The following is a 27,825-nucleotide window of genomic DNA, read 5'->3' as shown; positions in this document are numbered from 1 at the left end:
TAAAAGGTCTAGAAGATAGCCACCCGTTTCTGGCTTCGATTGGAATTGGTTTTGAGCAATTTAAGGTCTTAGGAGAGCCAGAATTAGGGATTATTTGAACCAAACCTTGAGATTTTTTCCTCCCAAAAACAAATTTGACCGAGCATAAACTGCGCATGCTCTGACGTGTAACCAGGTCGGGTCCAAGATGGCGGACGGTGAGTTGGTGTTTTTTATTCTTTTAAACTTTTGATCCAGTTTATTTCTCGTCCAAAGCTCTTTAGTAGTTTTGTATTGATTTGGCAATGTTCCAACATATTTAATGAATCTTTCTGCTTTATATATTTCTCTGTTTTTGTTCTGCGATCAAGATATGGAAGAGATTTCGCCTATTATTCTAGAATGTTATTAACAGCTGATCTTATGATCGTTTATACTAAATTTGGGCAATGCCCTATACATCTATTGATGCGTATAATTATCTATGTAACATGTATTTCTTTGCAATTTTAGCTCATCCTACTCCATCTCGTTTTATTTAATTTTACCATGACTCAAATATTCAACACAACCGGCCGGAAGAGAGGAATTTTATTGCCAAAACTCGTTCGAGAAAATAAAAATGATTAACAGAAAAAGCATATTGATTCAAGAAAATAGACTGTTTTATAATGTCTTGCAACACTCTCGTAATGCAGACAATTTATTTTCTGATCTCTTCTTTCCCATCACAGTTTACACTCTGGGTTTTTAAATGAAATCACACATCATGGAGAACGTTTTTGAACTATCATGCATGACATATAATGTAGCAATATGCAATCATGCAGCTAATTTGGGAATATAATCTTGAATCATGCACCTCATTTATGTGCTATCACCAGCTGTGCAGATAACCCTTTGCTGTCCTGTATATACAGCATTAAAGGTCAAATTTTGACCTTTCTTTTTCTTGTGTAGTGTCTAACTTTGAAATCAATATACCACTAATAATTGCTTCAAAAGTGCTAGTGCTGACGTTCTAAATGAATCAAATTTATCATCTCTTATACAGATGAAAATCATGATGATCCAGCTCGTAATAGGCATCGGCAAAGGCGTGGCCTTCTTAAGATGTACTATGGAGTCGGCGAAGAGACAGGGAAACCCACATCCATTGACCCATGCGACATCAATGGGGCTCACTTCCAACCTGAGACATACTTAGACAAGACATTCAAAGAAAAAACACTTACTGAGCTTATGGATAAAGAAGGGGACATATCCAAGCGTAAGGATCCATCTTTAATCGTTGTAACCTAAGAACTAAAAAATGGGTGGTTTAGTAATCCAACCCAATCAAATTCCAATTGTTCAATTAATTTGGATTGTGTTGGATGTGTGTTATAAGGCCTCAATATCTACTGGTCATATGTTTTTCATTTTGATATTGAGAAATAAAAAACACCCTAATTATATGTTCCAGGAAGAGCCTGTGTTGGATCCTTTTAGCCTTTAAAGGGTTAATCCAACCCAATTGAATGTTCAATAATCAAACCATTCTTAAATCAAACCAAATCGACTAAAATTGAACCGTACCAAACTTAATTAGGTATTATTATCAATTTTTTATTTTATCACTGATGGAAGACTTATATTAAACTCAATAACTCATTTTGTCATTCACTTTAGAGATCAAGGCTTTAGACAGCGATATGCAGACATTGGTCTACGAAAACTATAATAAGTTCATCAGTGCGACAGATACCATAAGAAAGGCAAGGATAACAGATATATTTTTAGCTAGAGTATCAACACTGCAAATATACTTTCAGCATCTTTGGAAACTATTCCTTGAATGGTGTAGGGATTGCCATCAGGGGGGACATGAACATAGGTGAATGATGATGATGATAAAGCACATCATGGAAGGAACTAATTTGGTCATTACAAAATTGGTATCAGATCTGGGTAGTAGGGTGGTATGGAGTCTTATGCAGATGAGCCTTGCTGGGATTAGATGTACCAGGTTCTCTCCATGGGTTATACATGTGAAGTTCCTACCTCTAACAAGTTTTGTTGAGTATTTTAATGATAGCAAAATATGATAACAAAAAAAAACATGCTAGCTCCCCCTTGCTCTATTATCTATTCCGAGGTTGAGGAAAAAACCTGTTTGAGTTGGCATTTTAGTGCATCATAGGACTGTTTTAGGGGAGATATTTCAAAGATGGCTTCTAATTCGTCCAATAAAAAAGTCCCACATGTAATGCACTGCATTAAATGCCAATTCAAGTTGACTCAGTTTCTTCCCTCTACCTCTGAAAGTCTAATGCGACTCTCCCTATTTCACTGCTGCAGGTTGGATGGAATTAAATAAATAATGGATTTCTAATGAATATTTTTTCATATTATCTTAAAGATGAAACATGATTTCAAGAAAATGGAAGAAGAGATGACTGAGCTTGAAAAGAACATGTCTGCCATCACAGACTTCAGTGAGAAGATAAGCAGCACCTTACAAGACAAACGGCAACAAATTACAAAATTATCTGGTGTCCATACATTACTAACTAAGGTACTGAACTTATAGTGTAGTGTGGAACTCACAGTCCTGCATCTGTTATGTCTGTTCTGGAAACTGTCTTCACTTTAGTCGATAATCCAAGGTTTGGATCATTTATTAATGTCTAGTATTTGATTTTATTTCAGCTTCAGTTTCTGTTTGAATTACCATCCAGATTAAAGAAATGTGTAGAAATGAAACAATATGGACTGGCTGTCAGGTAATCCTCTAGTCATTTGCTAAGGGAATACAATCTAGTTGGAATTTGTTGGTAGAATGCTCTCATGGCATTTCCTTATATTGCCCACAGGCCATTCCCCAGGTACTATACACCTGTAAGACCCTCCTGTGAGCGTACCCCTGGAACCCTTCACTCCTGGAACGCTTTCAAAGGTCCTCTTGGACGCTTTACTCACTATATGCTTGGGTTGTTCCCCATAGGGACCCTTTACTCAGTTTACCCCAGGGACACTTATAGAAACCCTCGCTTTGCTCACCACTTGGACCCCACTTAATTCACAAAGTACTAGGAACTTCTACTCAGTACAACCCTTGGACGTTCCCCCAGGGACCATCTTCTCAGGGCATGCCTAGGATCCCTCTACTGACTTCACTCCTGGGACCCTCCCCTCAGGGTACCCCTAGGACCCTGGTCTTAGTATAATTTATAGTAAAAGTGCAGATTTTTCTAATATTTTGGCATGGAAATAAAATCAATACAGGTATTACACAAAAGCCAGGGATGTCTTACACCAATACAGTCATATGCCATCATTTCAAGGCATCCATCAAGATTGTGATGAAATAGTCAAAGAACTCATAACAAGACTAAGAGAGCAACTGAGAAATCCTAAGGTATAAGAGTAACTGAACTGACATCCCTTTTAACTCACAGTAAATTCCATATGATGAAATTTAAATACATGTACTGTGCGTGCAGTATAATCAAAGAACAATTTACACAGACATGTCATATGCCATAATATATGGCATGTCTGTATAGAAGTTTGTCTGACTAGGCGATCTATAAGATCTGTCATTCCTTTGCTGCAGGCATGCATAACAATTATCTACACAGACATGGCATATGCCATAATATATGGTATGTCTGAGTGTATAGAAGTGTGTCTGACTAGGCGATCTATAAGGTCTGTCATTTCTTTGTTGCAGGCATGCATACAAAATTCCACTCAATTTATAGATCTGTTTTGGAAAAATACTATGAATAGCTTTTCCTGATTTAAGTGACTTTGATTGTCATATAGTGAGTACACTGGATAGAGAGAATTTACTTGTTTTTTTTAATCATTTCTTTCAAGTCAACTCCCAAGCAGTTAGCAGAGTGTGTGGACTTGTTGCTACAACTTCATGAGCCAGCAGACGAACTGTGTGACGAATTCATTACCCAGTAAGTAAATAGTAATTAAAAGTAGTCTGGAAATTGTTGTGAAAAACTATCTACCTCTATTGGGGCAGATCTGAAGAGATTCAATAGGTGCTTGTTTACCTCATTTTTGGCCAGATATATTTTCTTGGAAATGTGGGGAACTGAATCTCTCATCTCTTTAGCTTGGGTAAAACGTTTTTCCATTTCAGATCACATGTCATTCTCTTGGGAATAAGATTCTTTGTTTGAGTTGTGTTTATATTCATGTGTCTTTTCATGTGCAACCATTAAACAAAGAAATAATACTAAAGGGAATGACACATGGTTTGAAATGGGAGAACATCATGCCCAAACTTAACAAGTCTATTAAACTTAATTTATGATTTTACATTGTCTCGTAGAGCAAGGGAAAGATTGGATGAAAATATAAGAGTCCTTGAAGCTCAAGTTGAATTTAAAAAGCAAGAATTACAGCCTGTTGAAGGTACAACTTAATACATAAAATTATGTTCACCACTTAACAGCAGGGACAAAAGAATGACCTAAAAACTTGGGGGTTAAGATTGAGACTAGTATGGGAAAACGTGGGGGGGAGGCTAAGATTGGAAAATATAAGAGACTAGTAGGAAAAGAGGGAAGAAGTGGGGGATCCATAGAGAGGGGGGGAGGAAGGGATTCCTATTCACTTTGTGGAGATACAGAAGATAAGCTCCTGATGATGGCCGTCACAAGAACAGCCAAAAATGTCAATGACCTTAAATATATATACTTAAAAGCTGTAAAACTTGACAAAACAAAAATAATGAAAATCTTAAAAGTAAGCTCCTGTTTTGCGAATACTTCACCTAACACATCATTAGTCTTTGGTTTTCTTTTCACGTTGTAATCAAGAAATCTTTTTCTCTCTCATGCAGCATCAGAATGTGATAGTACACAGGAAGAATCCAAACATCAAAGACCAATGGTAAGCAACAGAAGCAATTTCACTCTTTGGTCTTTGATGTTCTGTTTGTCGCTGAAAAAACGACTCTTATTTTATCATGATGGCGGATACGATCGATGATCGATCACTACAGTATAGATTTAAGCACCAGCTTCTTGTTTCTCTTCTCTAGCATGTCTGAGAAAAGATACTCGCTGTTGAATGTGTGACACACAACTTGATTATGAGTCTTTATAGGGTGCTTATGCTTATAATTGCTTCAAGTTGAAAATGATAACCAAGCTTAATCAAGTCTTTTCTTTTTTTCAGGATTTTCTGGAGTTCATTGACTGTGGGTGCAATGGCTTCCTAAGCACTGTGTGCTTGGTAATCGCTTCTTATAAGGAGCAGTTTGTAGAAAGACAAATTGGAGAGTAAGTTACTAGATATGGCACAAAACATGTGGGTTGGAAGTTCTTTCTCCTATGTTTCCAGAGTTCTTGGTTAAAAAAACAATGTATTACTCATGACAAGATATTGTAAGCAGTCTGTCAAGTCCCCAATTTACAGTACATCGTAAATCTAGCCGTTATTTAGCTTCTTTCGTGGAGCTAGTTGACCATCTCTCATTTTGTTTTCTTTCTTTGTTATTTGCTAGTCATGTGACAGATCCAGAAGAGTTAGAACGAGTGGTATCTAAGAAGCTGTCCAGTTTCATGCAGACGTTGATGGGCCAGTACTTCAAAATCACAGAAGCAAGAATTGAACTCGAGGTGTGTAAAAAGTATAGATAACGCACCATACAAAACGAAGCATAAGATTTTTATTTTATGGCAATAGCTTGAGCATTCGACAAGAGATCGAAGTGGAATTTAAAGTCAACTTTCTGCGTAATGTTTCAAAATTCAGACCATCATGTTTCATTCTCTTGCGTATTATGTTTTTGTTACCGCTAAAAATATTAATCTTAAAAGACTCATTAATATGGTTGAAATGGAATCTTAAAATTCCCAAAAGGTTTGAAATGTGAAAACATTACGCTTAAATAGGTGTATTATCTTTGGGTCCTCTGATCCTTCTACCACAACCCGGACCCAGTAATTCTAGAGTCAAGAGGGTTATATGTGTATATATGTTGTTTCACAGACCGATACTGGTAATAACGTCCTCCTGGTGCGCGCACTAGATCGGTTTCATCGTCGTCTTCAGGCGGTTCATAAGCTTCTTCCAGATATTGGTTCTGGCAGGTCAGTATATTCACCAGGGAGGGGTGGGACAGGACTTGTCTCATTTCCTAATTCGTCCCTTTTTGTGGGAGGGGGGGGGGGGGGTCTGGTCGTAACCTGATGAAATGCTTAAGTCATAGGAGAGTTGTGATGCTCTAGTATCCCATCCAGAAAGAGTGGTGGTATCCAAGCTCTCTTGCCGAGCCTCAGTTTCTTGCTGTAAAAAGTAAGCTTTTTTGCTTGGCGCTTTCTCCACCCCTTCTTGGCAGAGCGTTTCTTCTTCTCAGTCGACTGAATGCTGCTCAGTCGTTATAATGTCATATCTCCTTTTGTTTATCAAGGTCGGGAGCAAACATCATTGCACGGGCTGCACACAACCGAGTAATATTTTACACTCAAAGCCTACGACAGCAATTTGCAGGTATTTAAAATTATCGTCAAAAAAAATCGCTCTACCTACGGGTGGAAATTTTAACGTACCTACAAAATTAATTTTCTTTCGTCTTTGTAGTTTGTCTGACAGACACTCGTCAAGCGTTAGCTGCGTTACCCCGACAGACAGGCAAAGATAAAAGTCACGCACTCTCCGATCTTCTTACACAAACCAGTAACGCAATCCTGGATCAAATCAAGACTGTACTCAACTATCTCAAGGTAAATTCTCTGATTTTTTCTTTTGCATCGTTTAACGATCTTTTCTGAATTGCACCTCTTAGAGAGTATGGTATGAGATAGAATAACTCTTGAATATCTCTTATCTGCAGGCATTTATAGGTCCTGATATCACTTTTTCCGTCAAGCCGTATTTTCGTGGTCCGTTCTGTGCTGACGATGTACGAGAAGGTTTGGTAGTAGATTTCTTGAAACACGTGCTAGAAACTGCCAAGGTAAAGTTAGAGTAAATACTAAATTGGGGGTGCCTGGGGGATGGGGGGCTTGGGGGTCTATGGGGAATTGGGGGCTTGGGCGTCCTTGGGAGAAGGGGGGACTTGGGGGGATGGTGAAGGTGGGGGAGGGGGGGTGGTAGAGGCAGAGAAAGAATACTAAGAGCAGTTAGGGACCCAACTTAGTCCGTGTAGAAGCAATTCATCCACTGATGATATTTGGTATTTCCATCTGAAGGACTTTTGCAACAAAGTGAGTTCACCTCCTCCAGCATTGGTTCTCCTTTTGTCAAGACTCTGTACTGATTTCCATGAGTCCACCATCACTTATGTGGTGAGTGATCTTAATTGATCTCTGGTTATAAATAGCTGTCTGTCCCCTTCAAATTCACTGTCTACCTTAGAGTTTGATCTTTGTGCTTCATAATACAAATACTCCAGAATATGATAACGATAATGTTAATGATCGATGTTGATGGTGGTGAAGTGGAGTGATAGTGTTGATAGTGATGATAATCAAAGTTTTTGTCGATAATGATGATAATGGTGTTGATCGATGCTGATGGTAATGATGAGGGTATTGATTGCTGCTCGTTATTGGTGGTGATGACGATAGTTGGTGACATAGATGTTGATTGATGTTGGTCATAATAGGGGATTGTCTCTCGGTTCAACAGCCTATCCCAATTTGAAGGCACAATACTAATCTACTAACAATTCACACTCATGATTGTAAGCTGCACAGCTGCTAGTAGCGCCTTAATATGCAGCCCGTAAAGTCCTCCACTGTTCATAAATGTAAAGCGCATTGAGATATTTAAAATGCGCTATATGGGAAACTCCCATTATTATTATTATTATTATTATTATTATTATTATTGATGTTGTTGATGATGATGATTATGATGGGGCTTATGAGAACTGATGATGATGATGATGAAAGAGATTGATGATGGTACTTAGAAAGATTGATAGTGGTTCCATTCATTCCTTCTTTCCCGTTACACTTTTAGCTAAGTCTGACGGATGAACAGTTTCCAGTAGACGAAGAGCTTCGTCGGGGATGCGTGCGGACACCAGTCTCAGAGCTTGTGTCTGAAGCCAGATCAATAGCACAGGTAACCCAAATCATTTCCCCATAACACTTATGCTTTGCGCCACCCTAAAAAAGTATTGAATTGATCCAACAAAGTCTTCAAAATGAAACAACTTGTGCGATCTTTCAGTGCGCTCTCCTTCGCCGTCAAATAAAATACATCTGTAGCATGTTGTTTTTAACATATATATAGAAAGAGTCCAGAATTATGGTCAGCAATTGGCTACTCGCTGTATTGCTTCACAACCGTCTCACTGACTTTGCGGCGGCAAAGCAAATAAAATCATGCTCGCCTACCTACTATTATTTGTTCCATCAACAGACCAATTCAACTTAGGCCTAATGTTTTCCTAGTTCAATCTAGGTGTCATTCTCTTGAATATTATTTCTTTGTTTACCGGTACTGATTGAGAAAATACTCAAATATGGATGACACTCAAAGGATCTTAGGTCTAAGGGAATGATACTTGATGTGAAATTGGAAAACATTACGCCCAAGCAGGAACGGTCTGTAAATTATTTTTTTACTAATACATTTCTTTAGGATTTACTAAATCATTATGTGAAGATCCAAGGATTAGTCATATCCCAGGTACGTAGTTTGGTTTTCGTTGGGATATATGCGGTACACACTAATTGGATTTGCCACTCCATGGTGGACGAGAAGCCTAACGAGTCTTCCAACCCACTTGATAAGGCTACCAATAGATCGAATTAGAATTTAGAAGTTGGTTTTTGTGGAAGAAAATCAAGAAGAAAAAGAAAAAAAAAACTACCTCGAAGCACAAGAGAGAACAAACAGACAACTGTACTCACGAAGGACACTGAGTTCAGCACGAAAACTGACGGTACGACATGCCGTAACATTGAAATGGTTTCCCATTGTCTTCCAGAAATTCAATCAATCACGACGCGTAGTTACGTTACGTTAAGATGCGTTACGATACGGCTATAATACGGTTACCTATTTTTGTTTCCACAGAACTCATACGATATGAGTAATAATAAAATAACATGTCATTTGGATTAAAAACCTGTAACAATTAGTCGTAAAAACCTGTTACGATCCATAGAGTCACCTATAGATACATGCTGTATACAGTCCATGAAAAATCTTCGCCAATGACCGGCTTCACAGGACTTCAACCAGTGCCACAATCCAAAACATTAAAAGAATTTTTTTTTCTTTTTTCTTTCAAAATTTCGAAATAGAATCACTAGTTATGAATAATAAAATAAATAAAAATCATAGGATAAAAGCTGCAAATTCGGCGTAGAAAAAAGTCAACGATCCGTACGATCCAGCCAACCGAAGTCCAGTCCATTCCATCTATATACGGTTCCTTATTTTCCAAAATTTAAAAAACACTCAAAATTAGGCATTTAGAAGAGGAAAACAAGTTTTAGAAGTTCGACATGTTTTTGCTACACATTAAGATTATTAATGGCTATTCAAAAGGTAAAAACTCAAAAATATTTTTTGCAATTTAATTTTATGTCATTTGGATTTGGAACAATTCATTTCATTAATGCGTGATAAGTATTCCATTAATTTTAAAAGTTTAAATAATGATAGTAATAAGAATAAGAATAATAATGATAATAATAATAATAAAAAGGATGTGATGCCTTTCTAGGTAACAACCACCCCCCTGAAAAAGGTCAGTCTGCCATTGGTTTACTCTTCATTGTTACTTGCAGATGATTAGAAAGAGTGTAGAGACACGGGACTGGATCAATACTATTGAACCACGTAATGTGCGAGCCGTGATGAAGCGGATTGTTGAAGATGTGACGGCGATCGATACTCAAGTAGGGCAGCTGTATGAAGAAGGGGCGAGGAAGGCTCACAGCTCAGGTGAGTAGGATGGGGTGAGAGGAAGGATGAATGAGAAAGGGATCAATTGGAAAGGGATGTTAAAGTAGTGCAGCTGTATGGGGAGGGACAGAGGAAGGCTCACAGCTCAGGTGAGTAGGATGGGGGGAGAGGAAGGATGAATGAGAAAAGAATAAATTGGAAAGGAATGTTAAAGTAGTGCAGCTGTATGGGGAGGGACAGAGGAAGGCTCACAGTTCAGGTGAGTAGGATGGGGTGAGAGGAAGGATGAATGAGAAAAGGATAAATTGGAAAGGAATGTTAAAGTAGTGCAGCTGTATTGGGAGGGACAGAGGAAGGCTCACAGTTCAGGTTAGGCTGCATTCATAATGTATGGCAGAGGGGGGTCAGGTGAAAATTTGAAATGTGCAGAATAATTCTTAGCACCCTCCTTAAAGTTATGCAAAAAAATACGGTCCCCCCTAAGCAAGGCTTGTAGCTTCTTCCAAAAATTGTGCATGCCCCCCATTTTTCTGATAAAAATTTGTCCATCCCCCCTTTTTCCTACCAAAATTTCCCCATGCCCCCCCCCCCCCCGCCATACATTATGAATGCAGCCTTAGTGGGATAGGATGAGAGGAAGGATGAATGAGATATTAAGTAGAAATGGGAAGGGAATGTTTGAGTGGTGCAGCTGAATGAGAAGGGAGTGAGGAAGGCTCACACCTCACATTGATGAATTAGAAATCCAATTGTTGGTATCTTATATCTTATTCTCCTTTGACAGATTCAAGTAAATTTGCTTACTCATTATCAAGCCAAGCAAAGCCAAGCCGGTCTCAGTTTAGCTACACTCCAAGGTATTTGACCCTCAAAGTAACCATTTAACTTAATTTGTATAATGTTTTTCAATTTCATATATTTCATTCTTGTGAAGTAAGATTCTTTGTTTGAGTTGTATCCAAATTAATGCATCTTCTCATGCACAACTTTTAAACAAAGAAATGATACTCAATACCCTGCAAGCAGAGTCTCCTTTTAACTCCTCTACGGGTAAAAGGAGACTCTGCTCGCAGGGTAGATACTCAAGGGAATGACACATGGTCAGAATTGGTAAGAAATTACACCCAAGGTCTATTTGTTTCAATATAGCTACAGCTTTGCCCTGCAAGGCTCACAATATGTCATCTTTTACTTTCTTTTTAGTACTGGCTTTGATTCAAGTCTTCTCAGTAACATCCAGAAACTTTTCTCAGAGAAAATCGAGATATTTAGTCCAGTAGAATTTTCTAAAGTTTCTGTTCTCACAGGGGTTGTGAAAATAGCACTAAAGGTAAGATAATTTTGTCTGGGAATCAGGGTCTGACTTTTCCACAGTTCACTATGTTTGTCCCATACACTACACTACACTAAACCTGCCCTGAACCTAGTAAAGCTTGCCTACATCTGCTAGTGTAAGTCAGTAGAGCCTGACACTTGGTCCATTTTCTTCCACTCCAATATTTTTGCATTCTAAACAAGAATTAACCTTTTTAGACTCTCCTGGAGTGCGTCAGACTGCGTACCTTTGGTAAATATGGTCTACAGCAGATTCAAGTAGATACACATTATCTACAGCTTTATCTTTGGCGGTTTGTATCAGACGAAAATCTCGTTCATGTGTTATTGGATGAGGTGGTGAACAGTGCTGTCAATCGAAGTGTGGAATCTGAACTAATGGAATCTAGTATTGTAGATGTTATATGTGATCGGGGTTAAACAAAGAAATGATACTCAAGGAACCACACATGGTCTGAAATGGGAAAACATTATACCCAAGCTGAAAGGGTCTAACTTGGTTAACATGGTAGAGGGTTGTCAATTTATGATTATATGACTACTTTGTTCCGACTGTTTTTCTTCCTGGAAATAAATAGGAATAGAATAGAGAACATGACCTTAGGACAACTGTGCCAGCATGTGTCACCATCAAGGCTGACTGCCTTGCATACTACAGTACGCATGAAAAAGACTGATTGCATCATTATGTCACAATACCATTGACAACAAAAGATGCTTTGCATCATCACGTGATGGCAGCCATAACAGGAGGCATGACAATAGAGTATTTTTCTTCCAGAAAACTGAATTCTTTCTCACTTAAATCAGATTAGACCAGATTTGATTGTTCTTGCCTCCTGTCATGGCTGTCACCACGTGAAGGTGCAAAGCCTATTTAGATTGGAGTAACATTGATGATCAAAGAAAATACTCAACTGTCAAATGTTGGTTATTAGTTTATTAAAAGACTTTAAAGATGCCATTCTTTTCAATGTTGCACAGTTGAGCCAAGTTTTTAAAAACAAAAGAAGCGAAGCAATTGAGTCAAAAGGGTTAAAGTGACCCATTAACCTTACTTGATGTTCTCATTCTGTTTTGCACAGTTGAGCTGTGTTTATAAAAAGATTGGCATAAGCGAGGCAATTGAGTCAAAAGTGCTAAAGTGACCCATTAACCTCACTTGCATGTGAAACCACTGGCATCCGTAATGTCTAAGGTTATGTAAAGAATATTCTAACGATTAGAGGAAAAGCTCTATCCTATGTGGTAACAGTGATCTAAATATTGAGCTTGCCTAGTTATTTTTAAATTACAGCATGTTGGAAAACCAGCATGGAAGAATATTTGTAACTAATAAATAATAATTGAACCAGGTTGAGCATGATAACGTAAATTATCAAGACCAAGGTCATGTTATCTGCCGAACCCCTAGGCTGAGGCAGATAAGATGTACAATAATTAGCAATTGGTCCTCGAGCCCGAATGGCCTATGAGTCAATAGCCCATTTGGCGGAATAGTCAAAATTCAGCTAGTCAGTCAAACATATCTAGATGCAAACAACTTTTCGCTACTAGTAGGCTATAACCTTTAGATCTGTTTAACACTTGGTTTAAATGTAGAGTTATTTTACTCAGCCCACGAAGTTGTGTATTCATAATTATTAGTTACTAACCTCCAAAGTAAAATTAAAAAAGAAAAAGATGGGCCAAGTAAAATCCCTCTATTATATTCAGAAAATATTATAACACATAGTAAACTAAATATAAAAGCTAGTAGAATACCATTAAATTAATGAATATACCAAGTCTGGTTTCCAAAACAACATTTTCCTTGCTATTTTTTTTACCTAACTTTTTTTCTTACTTTTTCTCTTCAATAGTTTTTTACTTTGTCTGTTATCGTTTTTAGAGATATTTGTTCTTTTTTAAGAAAAAGCTTAGTAAAAACAAGTCAAAACAGGCTGTGGGAACCAAGTTTGAACATAAATTAAGTGCTACATAAGTTCTTCCCTCAACAATGTTTCTTTCTTAGGGAGCATTCATTTTTTAGGAGGGGGGAGGGGGGCTGGAGGAATTAATCGGGGGGGGGGGGGGCATCAAATATTTACAAGTTAAAAAGGGGGATCACTGATTTTTTCTGTCAATAAGCTTGCATTTTCACAATTTTTTTTTTCAGTTAGGCATATTGGGGGCCATTTAAAAATTTCAAAACTAAGCTGGGTGGACTAGTAAATTAGACACATATGCTAAGAGCTATTGCTCCATGGCTCCTCCTAAAAAATGAATGCTATCTTAGGGGGATTTTAACTTGCGAAACAAAAATTACTAAACTGTTTAATAGTCAAATAGACACAAAATAAAACCTCCATTTACTTTGTCTACTAACTACTTTACCAGTTAAGTAAAACCTGTCTTGATGAATTAAACTTCACACAAATAAATTTCTAACTTTAAACAACCAAATCTTGTTAATAGGTATGAAAAAAATTGTCAAATATGTTTTTGAAGCAAAAAGAGAATTATTACAACAAAATGTATTATAAATACAGTAAACTTTTTCAAATATTATTTTTTTAGTTTTAAATCTGCAAGGATCCGACACCACCTCGGAATAAGAAAAAAACAAAGTTTTTTAAGCTGATTTTTTCCTTTTTTCGTTTACCATGTGGTTGAATTTTAGAAAAGTTATTTAGGTTTGTCAACACAATAATTTGATGTCAATTTTTGCCAGGATCTATGTAATATTTGAATTATTGGAAAAATATGAAAAACTGAGTAAAAAAGAGAAATACTCTGGGCATACCAATTTCAGATTAGAATGAAATTCGGATAAAAATTATTAAATAAATGGTGGGAACTATGTACAGCTCTAGTAAACTTTCAATCTTATCTTTAAGAAGGTATATTAATATTAATGCTTAAAGAATAAATTACCTAGACGTTTTCCACTTATCCTCGTGTCCTCATTGATTCTGTGTGGTCTATTTTCTGTAGGTAGGAATGTCAGGTCACCGGTGGTTGCAACACCTGCCCGATATTACATCACCAAGGGCCTCATTCTCGCAGGTAGAAAGGATGACAAGACCCCGGTGGGCGTAACACCTACCTATATTAGATCACCATGAGCCCACTCACCCGCAGGGAGAATGTTGGGTGCAACACCTGACCGATATTGCATCACCACGTGCCTTACTCTCACCGGTATAAGAATTTCAAATCCCCGGTGGGTGCAACGACCAGTAAGATACTATTACGAAGGTTTGGCCAGAACTCATCTGAGCATTGTCCCAGTTGTCCCTACTTTTTCTGTGCTTCCAAATACGATATCTAGTCCTTTATCTGGTATACCGTACACCCGGATATATGAATAATAAAGCTTCGTACCGTATACTCGGATATGCGAATAATAAAAATTTGTACCGTATACTCGGATATGCGAATGATAAACATTTGTTCCCATACCACCCTGCTTTTATCCAACGGCACACGTAAAGTTTCCTTAAACATTTCTTAAAAACAAAAAATCAAGTGATCTAGTAAAGTACATTGCAGTTCGATCCCAAAGAGTATCGGCTGAAAATTGACTAGAAATTCAAGAGACCTTTTCTAAAACAACGAGAAGTCGGTCTCTGGATGATTGACGTAGTAGATCCAGTAACCGACAACAAAGATGAAGTAACACAAAGGGAAGATAACTCGTGCGGTGCGGTCGATCCAGTGCACATCCAAATAGGGTAAATTTTTGTCATTCTTGCTATTCTGTGGTTTGGGTTTAGGTGCGAGGCATGTAGTGACCTTATCCTTTACAGTGGGTTCTCGACCGTTGGAAGTTTTGTCCATCATGGTTACAATGGTATCGGGTGTCAGGTCCTGTAGGAAATTAGAAAATTTGTTATCAATATTCAACGCTCGGTCTTGATGCGCAAATAACGACATTTTTAGGTGCGCCAAAATGTAGTTTTGGTGCACAAATAACAACTATTTGGTTCGCGATTAAGGGCCTATTTGGTGCGCAAATAACATCTATTTGGTGCGCGAATAGCGACATTTTTGATGCGCAAATATGTTTTTTTGGCGCGCAAGTACGGGCGTTTTTTCGTGGGCAAATCGCGGGTGTACGCCTGAAAGCCCTGTTATTTTTGATGCGCAAATACCAATGTTTTGGTGTGCATGTATAGGCATTCTTGGTGCACATAAAGTGGTTTTTGTGCGCAAATACTACCGTCTGTTTAGTATTATAACTAGCGCAATAAAATTCACAAAATAAATTTTTATCTCAGAATTTACCTGTTTATCGGGCGAGTTGAGTGGCTCGCTAGCGGTTTCATCTTCTTCCTTTGGTCGTCTAAAGTTGGGATAAGTATTGAGGACAAGTATGTATTCTAAGAGTGACATGAATATAGACCCAAGAGACGTCATCAGGAAGTAGTCAAGGGCTTTGGAGTAGCTGACTTTAGGCATGCTGGAGTTGACAGTGCCGTACAAGAGGATGGTGGTCAAGATTGTAGTAATACTGAAAAGTACATGAATAAGCAGTTGATATATAAAATATAAATGCATTTTCTTCAAAGCAGGACTACGTTCGGTGGTGCTACTAATGCGCTGCTCCTGAAATTGAAATTTCAAACTTATTGCAAACTGCAGTCGTTTCGTCGGCGCGGCTCAACTTCGAAACCAAGATTTGCAACAATCGTTCATGCCCCCGCGAGTGGTTTTGAGAAGAAACCCAATTACCAAACTACTCGTTAACATTCCTTTTACACGTCCCACGAAACCAATACCAAGACAATATTTTATAACCAAACCTTTGCAGTGAGGGACCTTTTAATGAATTTCGCTCCAAACATACTACCGCTATTTTCACTATTTACTATAGACAACACTCAACTCACGTGTTGATTTTTACAAACGGAGGAAACCGGAGAATCCAGAGAAAACCCTCGTAAAAACAAAACCTCAAAATAACTCAATAGACCAGTTTCTAGTTTCAAATTACCGCTGTGTTCCTTTGATCACAGACTCATTTGCACAGGGTTAGCCTCGTATCAGTGTCTAAATATTCACAAATACCAACGGTAAAGTCAAGAATGCACAACTTCAACAATGCAAACACTTTGAAACTTGACGGACCTTGACTGGAACACGTGAATATTCTGCACAAAATCGAGGCTAATTCTGTGCAAATGAGTCTGTAATCAAAGGAACACAGCGGTAATTTGGAATTCGAAACTGGTCTATTGACATAAGTGGTTCTGGAAAGCTTCGAACCAGTTTCCTCAGGAATGAATTACACAGTGGTGAGAAACAGCAAGACGCTCGCGCCAAATCGTTCAAACATATTCAATAAAAGTAATATAAAACGGCTACTCATGTCTCTTTACAGTAATATAAACACGCTTGGAGCTGTAGGGCACTCAAGAAGCAAGAGAAACTCTCAGCTACGGGTCGTGTTCCGAAGCTTCCTTCTCTCGTGCTCTTCAGATCACAGCGTGTTTATATCACAGTACAGAGAAGTGCGCGCGCAATTTATATTCCTTAAATTTATACAAATGATACACACCTGAGGGTGACCCTGGCAGGAACAGCGTTCCTATGGATCCAAAAGGTACACCAAGACAATATGACTAGGATCATTGCTGGCATGTAGGTGGCCGTTATGAAATAGTTGACGCGACGCTTGAAGCGGAATTTGGCATGGAGACTGGCAAACGAACCTGTCGGAGAAACACAGTTCGTGTTATGCGGTCAAGGGTTACGTAAGTTACGTAAGTAAGTTCAATTTTTTGATACCTTTACTGTTGGTTTGCGAATTAACAATAGTGCTAGCACCCATGAATTCAAACTGTGCCATCTCTTTGGAAACGATCTCGACACTTTGTTTGCTTCCTCCCTTCCAGACGTAGTCCACGTCAGATCTAGTGTGCGCATCTGTAAAGACAGAAAAATAACCGCATCTATTAGCCATTCCGAGGTTGAGGGGAAAAAAGGGAAAAACCCGGGTCGAGTTGGCATTGCAGTGCATTCTGGGGCTGTTTTAGGCGACGAATTTGTGTGAATTTATTTTTCATATTCATGTGTTGCTCAGGGTTAGCTTCAATATATTCATGAGTTCCAGTCAAAGAACCTTGGAATTTCAAAGTGTTAATAATTGTTGAAGTTATGCATTCTTTACCTTACTGTTGGTATTTGTGAATATTTAGACACTGAAATGAGGCTAACCTGAGTAAATGAGTCAGTAATCAATAAACACAGCGGTATTTGACTACTAGAAGTAAAACATGTGTATTGAGAGGTTGATTTTGCGAGAAAACTGTTGTGAGCAACGTTGCAAACGCAACCACGAATGAAATTCTACTTCTGCAACGACATCTCTCTGCATACAATGTTGCGTGACACAGATACCTTGTTTCCGGGCCTTTGAGGTTACTTTAATAGACATGATTTCGTAAGACGGTAATACTCACAGCTTTCGATAATCAGAGGACACTCTTGTGTGTCCATTGGGTACAAACGTAGGTCCATATCACATTGTGCAACGAGAGTTATCCTGCGTTCAAGCAAAAAAAGCGTATGTAAACCCCCTTATATTTTTCATGGTCAACCTGTGGTCACGTATTCTCTCTGGTTACCCTGTGGTATACCTTACCCCCTCCCCCTCGTTCTCTGCCCGTGGTATTCCTTTCCCCTTCCCCCTCTACCATAAGATACCATCTACCATCAGGGTTTATCATGACTCTCACAATCTCTCTGGTTACCCTGTGGCATTCCCTACCCCCTCCCCCTTGTCCTCAACAATAAGATATTTTACCTGGTACTGAAGTAAATTTTTCCATCAGGATTTATCATGACTCTCATATTCTCTCTGGTCACCCTGTGGTATTCCCTACCCCTCCCCCCTCGTCCTCAACAATAAGATATTTTACCTGGTACTGAAGTAAATTTTTCCATCAGGATTTATCATGACTCTCATGTTCTCTCTGGTCACTTTGTGGTACTTGGCTAACTTCGAGTTCCAGAAATAGGTGTCTGGTGTCCAGAACAACTCAGTAGCGTCTGCCGCCATGGTGAACGGAGTGCTGAAGTTGTGAGCAAAACGAGGATCGTACCACCACTGACGGAAGAATATATCCATCGAATAGATCTAAAAAAAGGAAAATATCATTGGATGATATAAGGTGCGCTCTAATTGGTTGAGCAGAGTAAAAGATACTTTTCTTGCGGCATCTTACCATCTGTGCTTCTTTGATTTCACCAAAAGAGACCACTTTAAATTCTACTTCGACTAAGACAGGTGGACCTAAAAGTAAAGTAAAAAATTGTTAGTCTCTGCTATATTTCTTAGGGAATTGAAGAGAACGAGGAAGTTAAGACCAAAAACCTAAACGGAGCTAGAGAAGTGCCTTATTTCCCTCAGGGCAGAATATATTCTATTAAAGCCAATGCATTTGTTAAACACGCACGCATTTAAGATACTTAGCTTTGCAAAAACACATTAAATCTTATCAGATGTACTAAATACAAGAAAAACAGGTTTAATCATGAAATCTGTTAAGACAATCGATTACTTGGTTTTCAAATAGCTTTTTCGTTGCCTTGATTCTTCACTCTGATTGGCTAAAAAGTTCGTGACAAACGAATTGCGCAAAAAGTGCATTTTCTTCTTTAAATGTTTCAGTTCGTCTCGAAAAAAGCTCAAAGAAACATTAGACAGTTTTCTTTTTTAAATGAAAAGGTTTTTAGAGCTAAAGTGAAGTATTCTCGAGTGAAAATAGTTCATGTGAGCTGAGACAACGTAAAAAGGGGAAAAACTAGGCGAGAAAAAGAGCGAACACGAAAACAGGTAAAATTTAGACTATTTTACTTTCTATTTCTATTAAATTTCTGTCATTTTAGTAAGAAACAGTTTTATTCTATTTTTCAATAATGATCATAACTTTTTATACAGCCTAAAATAACTCAAAATATCTTTCTTAGAATACTGAAAAACAACATGAAATGCTACAAGGCTAACTTAAATTTAATGGATCTTATACATTAATGTTGATACCAAAATCAAAAAAAGAAAAGAAAAGGAAAAAAAGAATAGCAGTAGAATTTTATTTCCCGATAAAATAAAGAAAATAGCACACTTTTGTTTAGATTCTGCGTGCTTCAATTAAGTTCTTTTTGCTTTTGATTAAAAAAGGTTAGGCACCGGAAATTCGACCGCTTTCTCTACTGATTCACATCTGAGGTCTTATCGTTTTCATTCGAAAATAATATTCTGATCTTAGACAGCTGTGAGTTGAAGATAACTAAGAATGTGCCCTTGGGGAATGAAATTATAGAAATGTATCAGTCCTGTGGTTTACAGAAAGAATATTTGGAAGGTAATGTATGGTAAAGTACCTTAGATGCGTGGCTATCATACAGAAGAAATCACACTTTTTCTCCATGGGATTTTGCCATTTTTCTCGCATCAAAGATAATAATTTTCAAAATTTTAAGCTTCAAATTTTCAAATCAAAAGTAAGTAAAGCAAGTTTTTTTCTATTTATTAATTTTTTAACAGTGTTGTCACAGGAATTGTTTCTTTGCGGGTTAAAGAATGTTAAAATATAAATGCGGCTTAAGATCAAGTCACGCATGCTTATTACTGACTTTACGATTCCGATCTTGCAGTCATCTTGTCTCGGCCAAGAAATGGAGGATTTTGGGTAAAACTAAGAATCGCGAAGGTTTTCGTTTGTTGATTTGTCCGTTTGTTTGTTTGTTGTTGTTTATTGTTCGTTATGCTGCTAAGCTTTATCCTTCCATAAAGTTGTGATTTATTGCTACAATACCGAAACGAATAAAGTAAACGTTCAAGTTTGCGCAGAATCGTTTTGGCGAAGGACAAAACAAACGAGGGCTCTAAAGAATAAGACGTATTATTACGCATGCTCTAAAACGCAACACTGCTGCAGATTTATCTCACTCATACCTCCAGCATTTGGCCTGATTTTCTTGTCGTTATTTTTGATAGCATTGTTGACAAAATCGGACAGCTTCTTTGCTTCTTCCATTGATTCTTTGTAATCCTCAATAGACCTTAAAAAAAGAATTTTATCCCGCAGATTTTAATGTATTTTCTAATGTTTCCTTCCTAGCTTCTGTTTTCCCTTTCGCCCCCTCCCACACGTGCACACAAACAGGTGTTTTATTTTGAAAGGCATGGGGATATCACTTACAATATTCAACTTTGAAGTACAAGATATATATACGTGAACAGCATTAGCGATTCCGAGGTCGAGGGGAACACTGGATCTAGTTGCTATTGCAGTGCATATTGGAGCTGTTTTATGGGACATCTTTCCAAGATGGTGTCTATCTGCGTCTATTTCTTCGTCTAAAGCAGTCCCAAAATCCACTGCAATAGCAACTCAGCTTTCCCCTCAACCTCGGAATGGCTATTTAGTTATTTTAGCAAACGTCCTTAATAAACAGCCTTTATAGTATTCTATGACAACAATCTCCGTGTTTTACTAAACAAGAGAAGATAGATATTTTTAGTTGCTTTGAAAAGACTTCAAAAACCTTTCCCAACAGTATGAGAATGAACCTAGTGAGTAAACTAGTGGTTGTTTCGATGTTATCCTCTCAGATCCACACAAAACAAAACAACTTTACTGCCGTAGTTTATAGCATCTGTTGAAACACTGTAAAAACACGACAGCATTTACATTAATGACAATATCAAAACTATGCGAGAATTAACAACGAAAAATATTTACAAACGTCTGCAAGCTTCCTGAAACTTCACAAAAATATAAACTCAGGCAGCAGAGAAATTCATGGAAAAACGAGTGAATGACGCGAAAACTGAGTTAAACACCGTGTGAAAAGTATCATTTCGGACGTCAGCCCTTCGTCGGAAAAAAAGAGGGGTAAAACTAGATTCAAGTCTTTTCAAAGTAAAAATACAAATATATTGTACGTACTTTTTCTTTCTCTCAGCTGTAGAGTGAACGAGAGTAAGGAACGAGAGAAGTAGTACAACTCTTAGGAATCCACGGCCCATCTTGACAAGGAATTTTCCAAGGACCTATCTGTGAATAATAAAAGAATAAAAATAATCGAAAATGGAAGTTGGAAACAAGATAAAACTTAAATATTTAGCAAATAAAATTACAAAATTTGTATTTGGGACTCAAACTCATAAGAAAATGAAATGCTATTAAAAAATACGAGTTTTTTAAATTTTAAAAATAGTGTTTTACGGCGTAGTGTTACGCAACTAATCGTTTCGATATTCTAATTTTAATAGAAAGATTTAAAAAAAAAAATCATTCTTAGTTTCTCAAACCGAAAAAAAGATTTCATTGTCTACATTTCGCAAACACTTTCTACATTCTTACTTCTGTCATACTTTAAAAACGAATTTCTACATATTTGAGCTGAATTTACCTGAACTTGATATTAATAAGCTTCGAATTCTGTTAAGAATTGCTAGGGTTGTTTCAATAGCTTAAATGACAAAGAAATACCTAAATCCACTCAAGAATAGATTTATGAGTATCGATAACGATAAAACTCAGCTTTATCCTTGTATTATTGACGAGATTGTCCCAAAGCTGAAGTATCTAAGTATATCTAGATTCTTCTCACGTAGTGCATGGCTTTTCCGTGTTCATAGTAACATTAAAAAACTTACTTAAACACTTAATCAAAAAATCCATAAGAAAAACAAAGACTTTGATTGGTTGTTTAGCAATAATGAAATTCGCTGACGGCTTTATGCATGAAGTCAATACAGAACTGGCTTCATGAATAATGTTGTAATCTTTTTATGTTAGAAAATGAATGCGGTTATTGAAAATGGGCTCAAACTGACAGAGTGGGTACGAAGGACACCTGCATCTAAACAAACAGAGAACTGAACTGAATAAAAAGAAGTGCAACTCAAGTGAGTCCATTTCAACTCAGAATAAAGGCTCGATTACACGGAGCAATTTTCTCTGCAACTTGTCTCACAACAGCGTTGCGACACAAGTTGCAAGAGTGTCTACACGTTGCAAAGGAGACGCAATCGTTGCCAAAAGTAGAAACGAATTCTGCTTTACGCAACGATTGCTGCAACTTGTTTCGCAACATTTTTCAAATTGCGCTGTATCGCAACGCCGTTGCCACAAAAGTTGCAGAGAAAATTGCTTCGTGTAATTGCGCCTTAACTGAAAAGAACTGGACTCGACTCAGATAAAACAACTCAGCTAAAAACAACTCAACTCAACGTGGCCCTAGTGGAAAGAACACGGCTCAACCTTAAACAACTCAACTCAAAACAACTCAACTCAAAATAACTCAACTCAACTCAACTCAACTCAACTCAACTCAACTCAACTCAACTCAACTCAACTCAACTCAACTCAACTCAACTCAACTCAACTCAACTCAACTCAACTCAACTCAACTCAACTCAACTCAACTCAACTCAGCTCAGCTCAACTAAAAGAACTCAACTCAAAATAACTCAACTCAACTCAACTCAACTCAACTCAACTCAACTCAACTCAACTCAACTCAACTCAACTCAACTCAACTCAACTCAACTCAACTCAACTCAACTCAACTCAACTCAACTCAACTCAACTCAACTCAACTCAACTCAACTCAACTCAACTCAACTCAACTCAACTCAACTCAACTCAACTCAACTCAACTCAACTCAACTCAACTCAACTCAACTCAACTCAACTCAACTCAACTCAACTCAACTCAACTCAACTCAACTCAACTCAACTCAACTCAACTCAACTCAACTCAACTAAAAAGAACTCGTCTTACTCAGCTTGACTTTTGTTAAATTAAATTACTTTAATTTTTAAAAAACCTGACCTATTCAGAACGAGAAATATATTTGGCAGTCGTTTTGTTCTCCTCCCTAGGAAACCGAACCACCATATAGAAACCGTCTCACTTAAATAGTGAATTACAGAAACTTTCTTTAGCACGAAAGTAAATTTCAACAACTTTCTGCCCAACTTTCAACAACTTTCTGCAATTTATATTGAACCAAAATACATCTTTCACTCCTGCGTCTCAAAAAGTTATTCTTTGCGAAAAAATTACCATAATGGTCTCTACGAATCGCTTTAAAAATAAAATATTTTAAAATGATGCCGAAGACGAATCAAACATGTTGTTCAAATACAGTTAATTAAGTGTTGGGGAACTACTGTTAATAGCGAAAAATCTAGTTACAGATCTGACCAAAATTTTTTCGTATTTTTAGAAATGTTATAACTATGTACTTTAGTACTTAAAAAAACTACTATTTCTTTTTTCTTCCTATTTTTTATCTTTTCTTCGATCTGATTGAGTTGAGGATTAAGAAAGCATTCATTGAGTCACATCCACACTTGCTAACGATGTAGTTAGATGGTAATTGCCCTATTTTACTATGACGTCACTGCTTGTTTATGTGGGGGATGGAATCGCCGAATCCAATAGAAAATTCAACAACTCGTAGCGAAACAGCTTAATCCAAAATGGCCTGGTTTTCAGATATAATATGTGTTATTATGTACTTACAAATATTCTGAGCGTTTGCTGGCTATACTACTTCTCTTCGTGGATTGATACGGGTTTTAGAACAATTTTCGGTGAATTTGCGTTGATTTGATCCCCTCCGACGACCATGATCCTTTGCGTTTAAACAATAGATTGTTTTGATGTGACGTCATAGTGAAATAGGGCAATTGATACCGAGCACTTAGTAGCAAAAAAATATCGTTTTCTAAACTCGAACATGGAAGGATGGCCACAAGTTTGTTAGTCACTGTCCTGTAAAATATAAAATTCTCTACTTTCTCATCCCCATAATACTTTGCGTCTTTGGGGGGTAACCAGAGGGTAAAAACCCACTTATTTTGCTGAAGGCTGATCAGACAATGTTGACAATACCTTAATTGTTTGGTATCCAAAGATAAAATGAAGAAGTAAAAAACAGAAAAAGATAGAAACTTGAAGACGTTTAAGGTAAATATTAAAAATTTTTTCGTAAGTCAATAAATTTTCTGTAAGACCGAAGCTCATGATGATCTGTACACGCAAAAATAACTTGGAATAAACTAAGAATCAGTATTGTACAGATAAAAGCAGGTATAGTATAAATTCAATTAAGAAACCTTTCAATTTGGGACAGTTTTTTGATTGGTTACCCCCCAAAGACGCAAGGCATTATGGGGATGTGAAAGTAGAGAATAAAATTGCCCCGCAATTCTTGTAGTACTCTTTAAAAAAGATACTGTGTTTCGTAATTCTTGTAAGTCGGTAGGATGCATTGAAATGAGAAACCGCATACACACTGTTTTGTAGGCTCATTTCATTGCTAGGCTTTCGGCCGTAGTGGCCATTTTCGCCGATGTAACATATGACCACTTACAACTGGGCGAGCTAACTAAGATTTCAATTCCTCTGTAAAACTGCCATCTAAGTCGAAACCATGAATATAGTTCTAAAGAGCTCTCGTAAGCCCCGTTTACACTAGCGATTTTTGCGGCGATTTTTGCTGCGATGTTTTTACGATTTTGCCTATAATAAATAATGGTAAAGAATTTACTTGTAAAGTTTTTTTCAGGATACCAAGATTTTCCTAGACGAATGTCTCTTTTGAACGATGAGACAAAAGATTTCATATTGCCGAATATTGCCGCAAAAATCGCAGCAAAAATCGCCGCAAAAATCGCCAGTGTAAACGGGGCTTTAGGCATTTTCTAGAGCATCTGAATATTGGTTGTTTTTGATATTTTCAGCCCACCGTTTTCTAGAAAAGTGGCTTTGTGATACTACGACTTGAAATTAATTACTAAACAACAGGAAAACAACGGGAAGTCGTCTAAGACTTTTTTAATCTAAAACTTTTTTTATTACGACAATTTGTTTTCCACATTACGTGGTGATTTTTTGGGACTTCAATTTTGAATTCTATTGTTTCAAAGCTATTGTGTCTTATTTATTTAGTTATTTTGTCTAGTAGAGTTCTTGACCAATATGGTACCCCCCCCCCCCCCCCCCCCCCACACACACACACCCCACTCCCTATTAATTTTTAATACGTGTGGATGGTATATGATTCATTGTTGTCAGTATGCGTCTTAGTTCAGGACTGAGGCCAGATATTTTGACCCAAAGTCCTTTGCGCGCGTAGCTGTGCAGTACATCTGCTTCAAACGTTTGTAAAACAGCGTTTTTTTCAGAATAATATTTTATAACTTAGACAGAGAAGACACATTGCCTCGTTTACCATTTGGTTAGTTTAAAATCGAACATCCAATTATTCAATTACAAATGGCTACAGAATTTATCAGTATTAAGTTTTTAGCAATACGTTAGCAACGTAGAGTATCGGCTGTTTGAGTGTGTTTGCTGGTATGCCATGTGCATGCGAAGCCGAACAAATACAAAAATATCCTGACAAATCTATATGAGGATGTCTCAATAACTATATCGCCCAAGCTTGTTATCGCTAGTTCTTAGGAGAGAAATTTTTGGAGGAGGGCTTTGCCTTCACAGGGTTCATCAGTAAAAATTTGGACGTTTATCTGTGTCCTTGTTGAATTAATAGAAGTTATGAATGTCTTCCTGCGTGCACAAAAGGAAGAAGACTACAGCCATTTTAAAAAGATTACTCGTTACAATCAAGTTTAGATCGTAGCTTGAAAACTATAATAAAAAATATACTGATTTCAATAACCAGCTTTAACAAAATAAACATTCATGTCCTATCGGACTAATGTATGGATTCATTGTCATTTCATTCAAGCTAGATCCCAACGGGGTTTTCCTAGTTTTCAACGATCTTACAATACGGTCTTGTTATGAAAGTACCTGTATAATACGAATACAAATTAAACTCTAGAATCTTTATCTCAATCTCTTATCAAACCACAAAAATCTCAGCTAAGAATTAGTCATCACCGGATAATCAAGTATTTGAAAATATCCAAATGAGAAGAGCTTTGAGGTTAAGAGAACTCTACGTCTATCACCGAAAATTAATATACCTGTTATAAATAATTCATAGTTCCATAGTTTACCCGATAAAAGAAAAATAATTATGATAATAAGCAGGAAAATACGGTAAATATTCTCGACAAATATTTAGCGTTAGGATGTCTGTCTTTTCACGGAATATTTCCGTCTTGGACTCGAAGGAAAAAGACCCAAAATATTAAAAACTTCGCGAGTTTTAAGTTTAAGTTTTCGGAAGCAACGCCGATAATTCATAATTTGTTTATGTTTGTGGATTTGAAGTAAGAAAATCTGAAGAGCATACTGTATACAAACGTTTCTGTGGATAATGGGATTTTTGGAAAACTTTCGAGAATAACGTTGTAAAAATAACTAGTGACCCGACCGAAACAATCCCCAAACAATTCAAACTTCAAAAGCTAAAAACGTCTAAACTTTAAAAAGCTGGACAAAGTGACTCCTGGATTTAGCGACAGATTTACAGTCAACCAAGCTATAAGAAATTAGATAATTTTGAATTATTATCCGTTGAAAATTGAACGAACTAGTCTTCTTGGATATCTTGTGAGGAATTTCCTCGTAGCACTTAGGTGTATTAGAGAACTTCGCGATCAAAATACCGATATGTTAAGACAAATGAATTTTTTTTACGAGACATCTTAATAATTGAATAATTCTTCAATCTAACATTATAGTAGTACAAGTAGTAGTAGGATTGTCCTCACAGGTAGAAGTTTGGTTTTTGTTTTGGATCTAGCGCAAAGCAGCATTTCATATAAAGAATAGAATTATTATTATTATTATTATTCGTATTGAAGCGAACTTAACTGCCAGGGTTACCTAAAGCCATTTAACAAAGAAAAAGTTTGATTCATTGGAAAAGTCTTTCTCTGTTGATATTTGGAAGAATAGTCGATGCTTTTAATGTGAGTTTACAAGCGAACCGTTCCGTTCCTTATTCATCAATTGTTACTCAAGTTTACCCCTCTTGAAAACCAATTCATAACATATCTATCGGTCAACAAAATCAGCAGTTATCCAGTTAGGGTAAATGTTACGAAGTGACAGATAGTAATTTTTTCCCGAGAATTTTTAAATATTTTTGCGGGTACTAGTAAACACAATTGCTTGGTGCTAGCACCAAATGTAACAAACTAAACGCAACAAAATCCTACTTCGATACTATTTCTTGCAATTCACGGTAAGAAAAAAAATCAAATTTGAAAATTATAACTTAAAAAAAAGTAAATAAAAGAAAGATAAAAATAGTTAAAAGTTACCTACCTCTGATAGTGTTCTGAAAGAATGCAGAAATTTGAATAACCGAAGCGTACGAAGCGAGCGTAGCTTGTGCGATTCTATACTAATCCTAGGTCTAAGGCGGTGGTGGGATGATTATGAGATAGCTCTATGCTAATATGTTGTGTATGCGGTGAGTAACGCTGGACTGATGGGCAGTAGGGGGCCTGCATATGTACGCATTCGAGCCAAGGACACTCGTATCTCTACTGTCTATCTCCCTATAGGCTTGGAAATAATCGTATCAATGAATAAAACATCATAAGATTTCCCCTGTTTGTTGGCTGAGATTAACGTTTCACGGTCATCTAACAGTCGCAGATTGCCATAAAATTTTATTAGAATCATTTTAACGAAGAA

The 27,825-nt window shown here is 37.2% G+C and overlaps 3 protein-coding genes across 3 annotated transcripts in view; 2 read left to right on the top strand and 1 right to left on the bottom strand.

The window, feature by feature from the left end:
* Window positions 1-139: 139 nt before the first annotated feature.
* LOC116291274 (vacuolar protein sorting-associated protein 51 homolog) lies at window positions 140-13,560 on the top strand. Its single transcript, XM_031698427.2, has 22 exons — window positions 140-197; window positions 1,034-1,249; window positions 1,651-1,736; window positions 2,381-2,536; window positions 2,671-2,744; window positions 3,247-3,379; window positions 3,844-3,932; window positions 4,313-4,395; window positions 4,826-4,875; window positions 5,164-5,267; window positions 5,492-5,606; window positions 5,980-6,080; window positions 6,401-6,480; window positions 6,571-6,713; window positions 6,824-6,946; window positions 7,182-7,277; window positions 7,957-8,061; window positions 8,584-8,631; window positions 9,741-9,897; window positions 10,643-10,715; window positions 11,062-11,188; window positions 11,392-13,560. The coding sequence occupies exons 1-22, from the start codon at window positions 188-190 to the stop codon at window positions 11,611-11,613; spliced, it is 2,391 nt and encodes a 796-aa protein (XP_031554287.2). The 5' UTR covers window positions 140-187; the 3' UTR covers window positions 11,614-13,560.
* On the bottom strand, window positions 12,114-27,587 carry LOC116291276 (gamma-aminobutyric acid receptor subunit beta-3). Its single transcript, XM_031698432.2, has 10 exons — window positions 27,451-27,587; window positions 21,135-21,242; window positions 20,138-20,244; window positions 18,405-18,472; window positions 18,099-18,316; window positions 17,640-17,722; window positions 16,966-17,103; window positions 16,736-16,889; window positions 15,463-15,688; window positions 12,114-15,045 (listed from the first exon to the last, which is right to left on the bottom strand). The coding sequence occupies exons 2-10, from the start codon at window positions 21,212-21,214 to the stop codon at window positions 14,782-14,784; spliced, it is 1,338 nt and encodes a 445-aa protein (XP_031554292.1). The 5' UTR covers window positions 21,215-21,242; window positions 27,451-27,587; the 3' UTR covers window positions 12,114-14,781.
* The window catches only part of LOC116291275 (gamma-aminobutyric acid receptor subunit beta-2), a 28,441-nt gene continuing 19,510 nt past the window's right edge, over window positions 18,895-27,825 (top strand). Inside the window, exon 1 of the mRNA XM_031698429.2 lies at window positions 18,895-19,015. The gene's annotated coding sequence lies outside the window, so the exon portion shown is untranslated. The remainder of the gene's footprint in view (window positions 19,016-27,825) is intronic.

Source organism: Actinia tenebrosa, unplaced genomic scaffold, assembly GCF_029948245.1.
Source record: "Actinia tenebrosa isolate PJP-AT-01 unplaced genomic scaffold, QUT_ActTen_1.0 PGA_scaffold12__29_contigs__length_12842862, whole genome shotgun sequence".
Taxonomy (NCBI): domain Eukaryota; kingdom Metazoa; phylum Cnidaria; class Anthozoa; order Actiniaria; family Actiniidae; genus Actinia; species Actinia tenebrosa.
Note: the sequence above shows the minus strand (reverse complement) of the source record. Positions and strands in the feature narration are given on the sequence as shown.

Coding starts and splice junctions, on each gene's coding strand:
- LOC116291276 (XM_031698432.2), bottom strand. CDS start 21,214: ATGGGCCGTGGATTCCTAAGAGTTGTACTACTTCTCTCGTTCCTTACT. Junction 20,245..21,134: donor ACAGCTGAGAGAAAGAAAAA/GTACGTACAATA, acceptor TCTTTTTTTAAG/GTCTATTGAGGATTACAAAG. Junction 18,317..18,404: donor AAATCAAAGAAGCACAGATG/GTAAGATGCCGC, acceptor TCCTTTTTTTAG/ATCTATTCGATGGATATATT.
- LOC116291274 (XM_031698427.2), top strand. Junction 1,737..2,380: donor CGACAGATACCATAAGAAAG/GCAAGGATAACA, acceptor ATTATCTTAAAG/ATGAAACATGATTTCAAGAA. Junction 4,876..5,163: donor CCAAACATCAAAGACCAATG/GTAAGCAACAGA, acceptor TCTTTTTTTCAG/GATTTTCTGGAGTTCATTGA.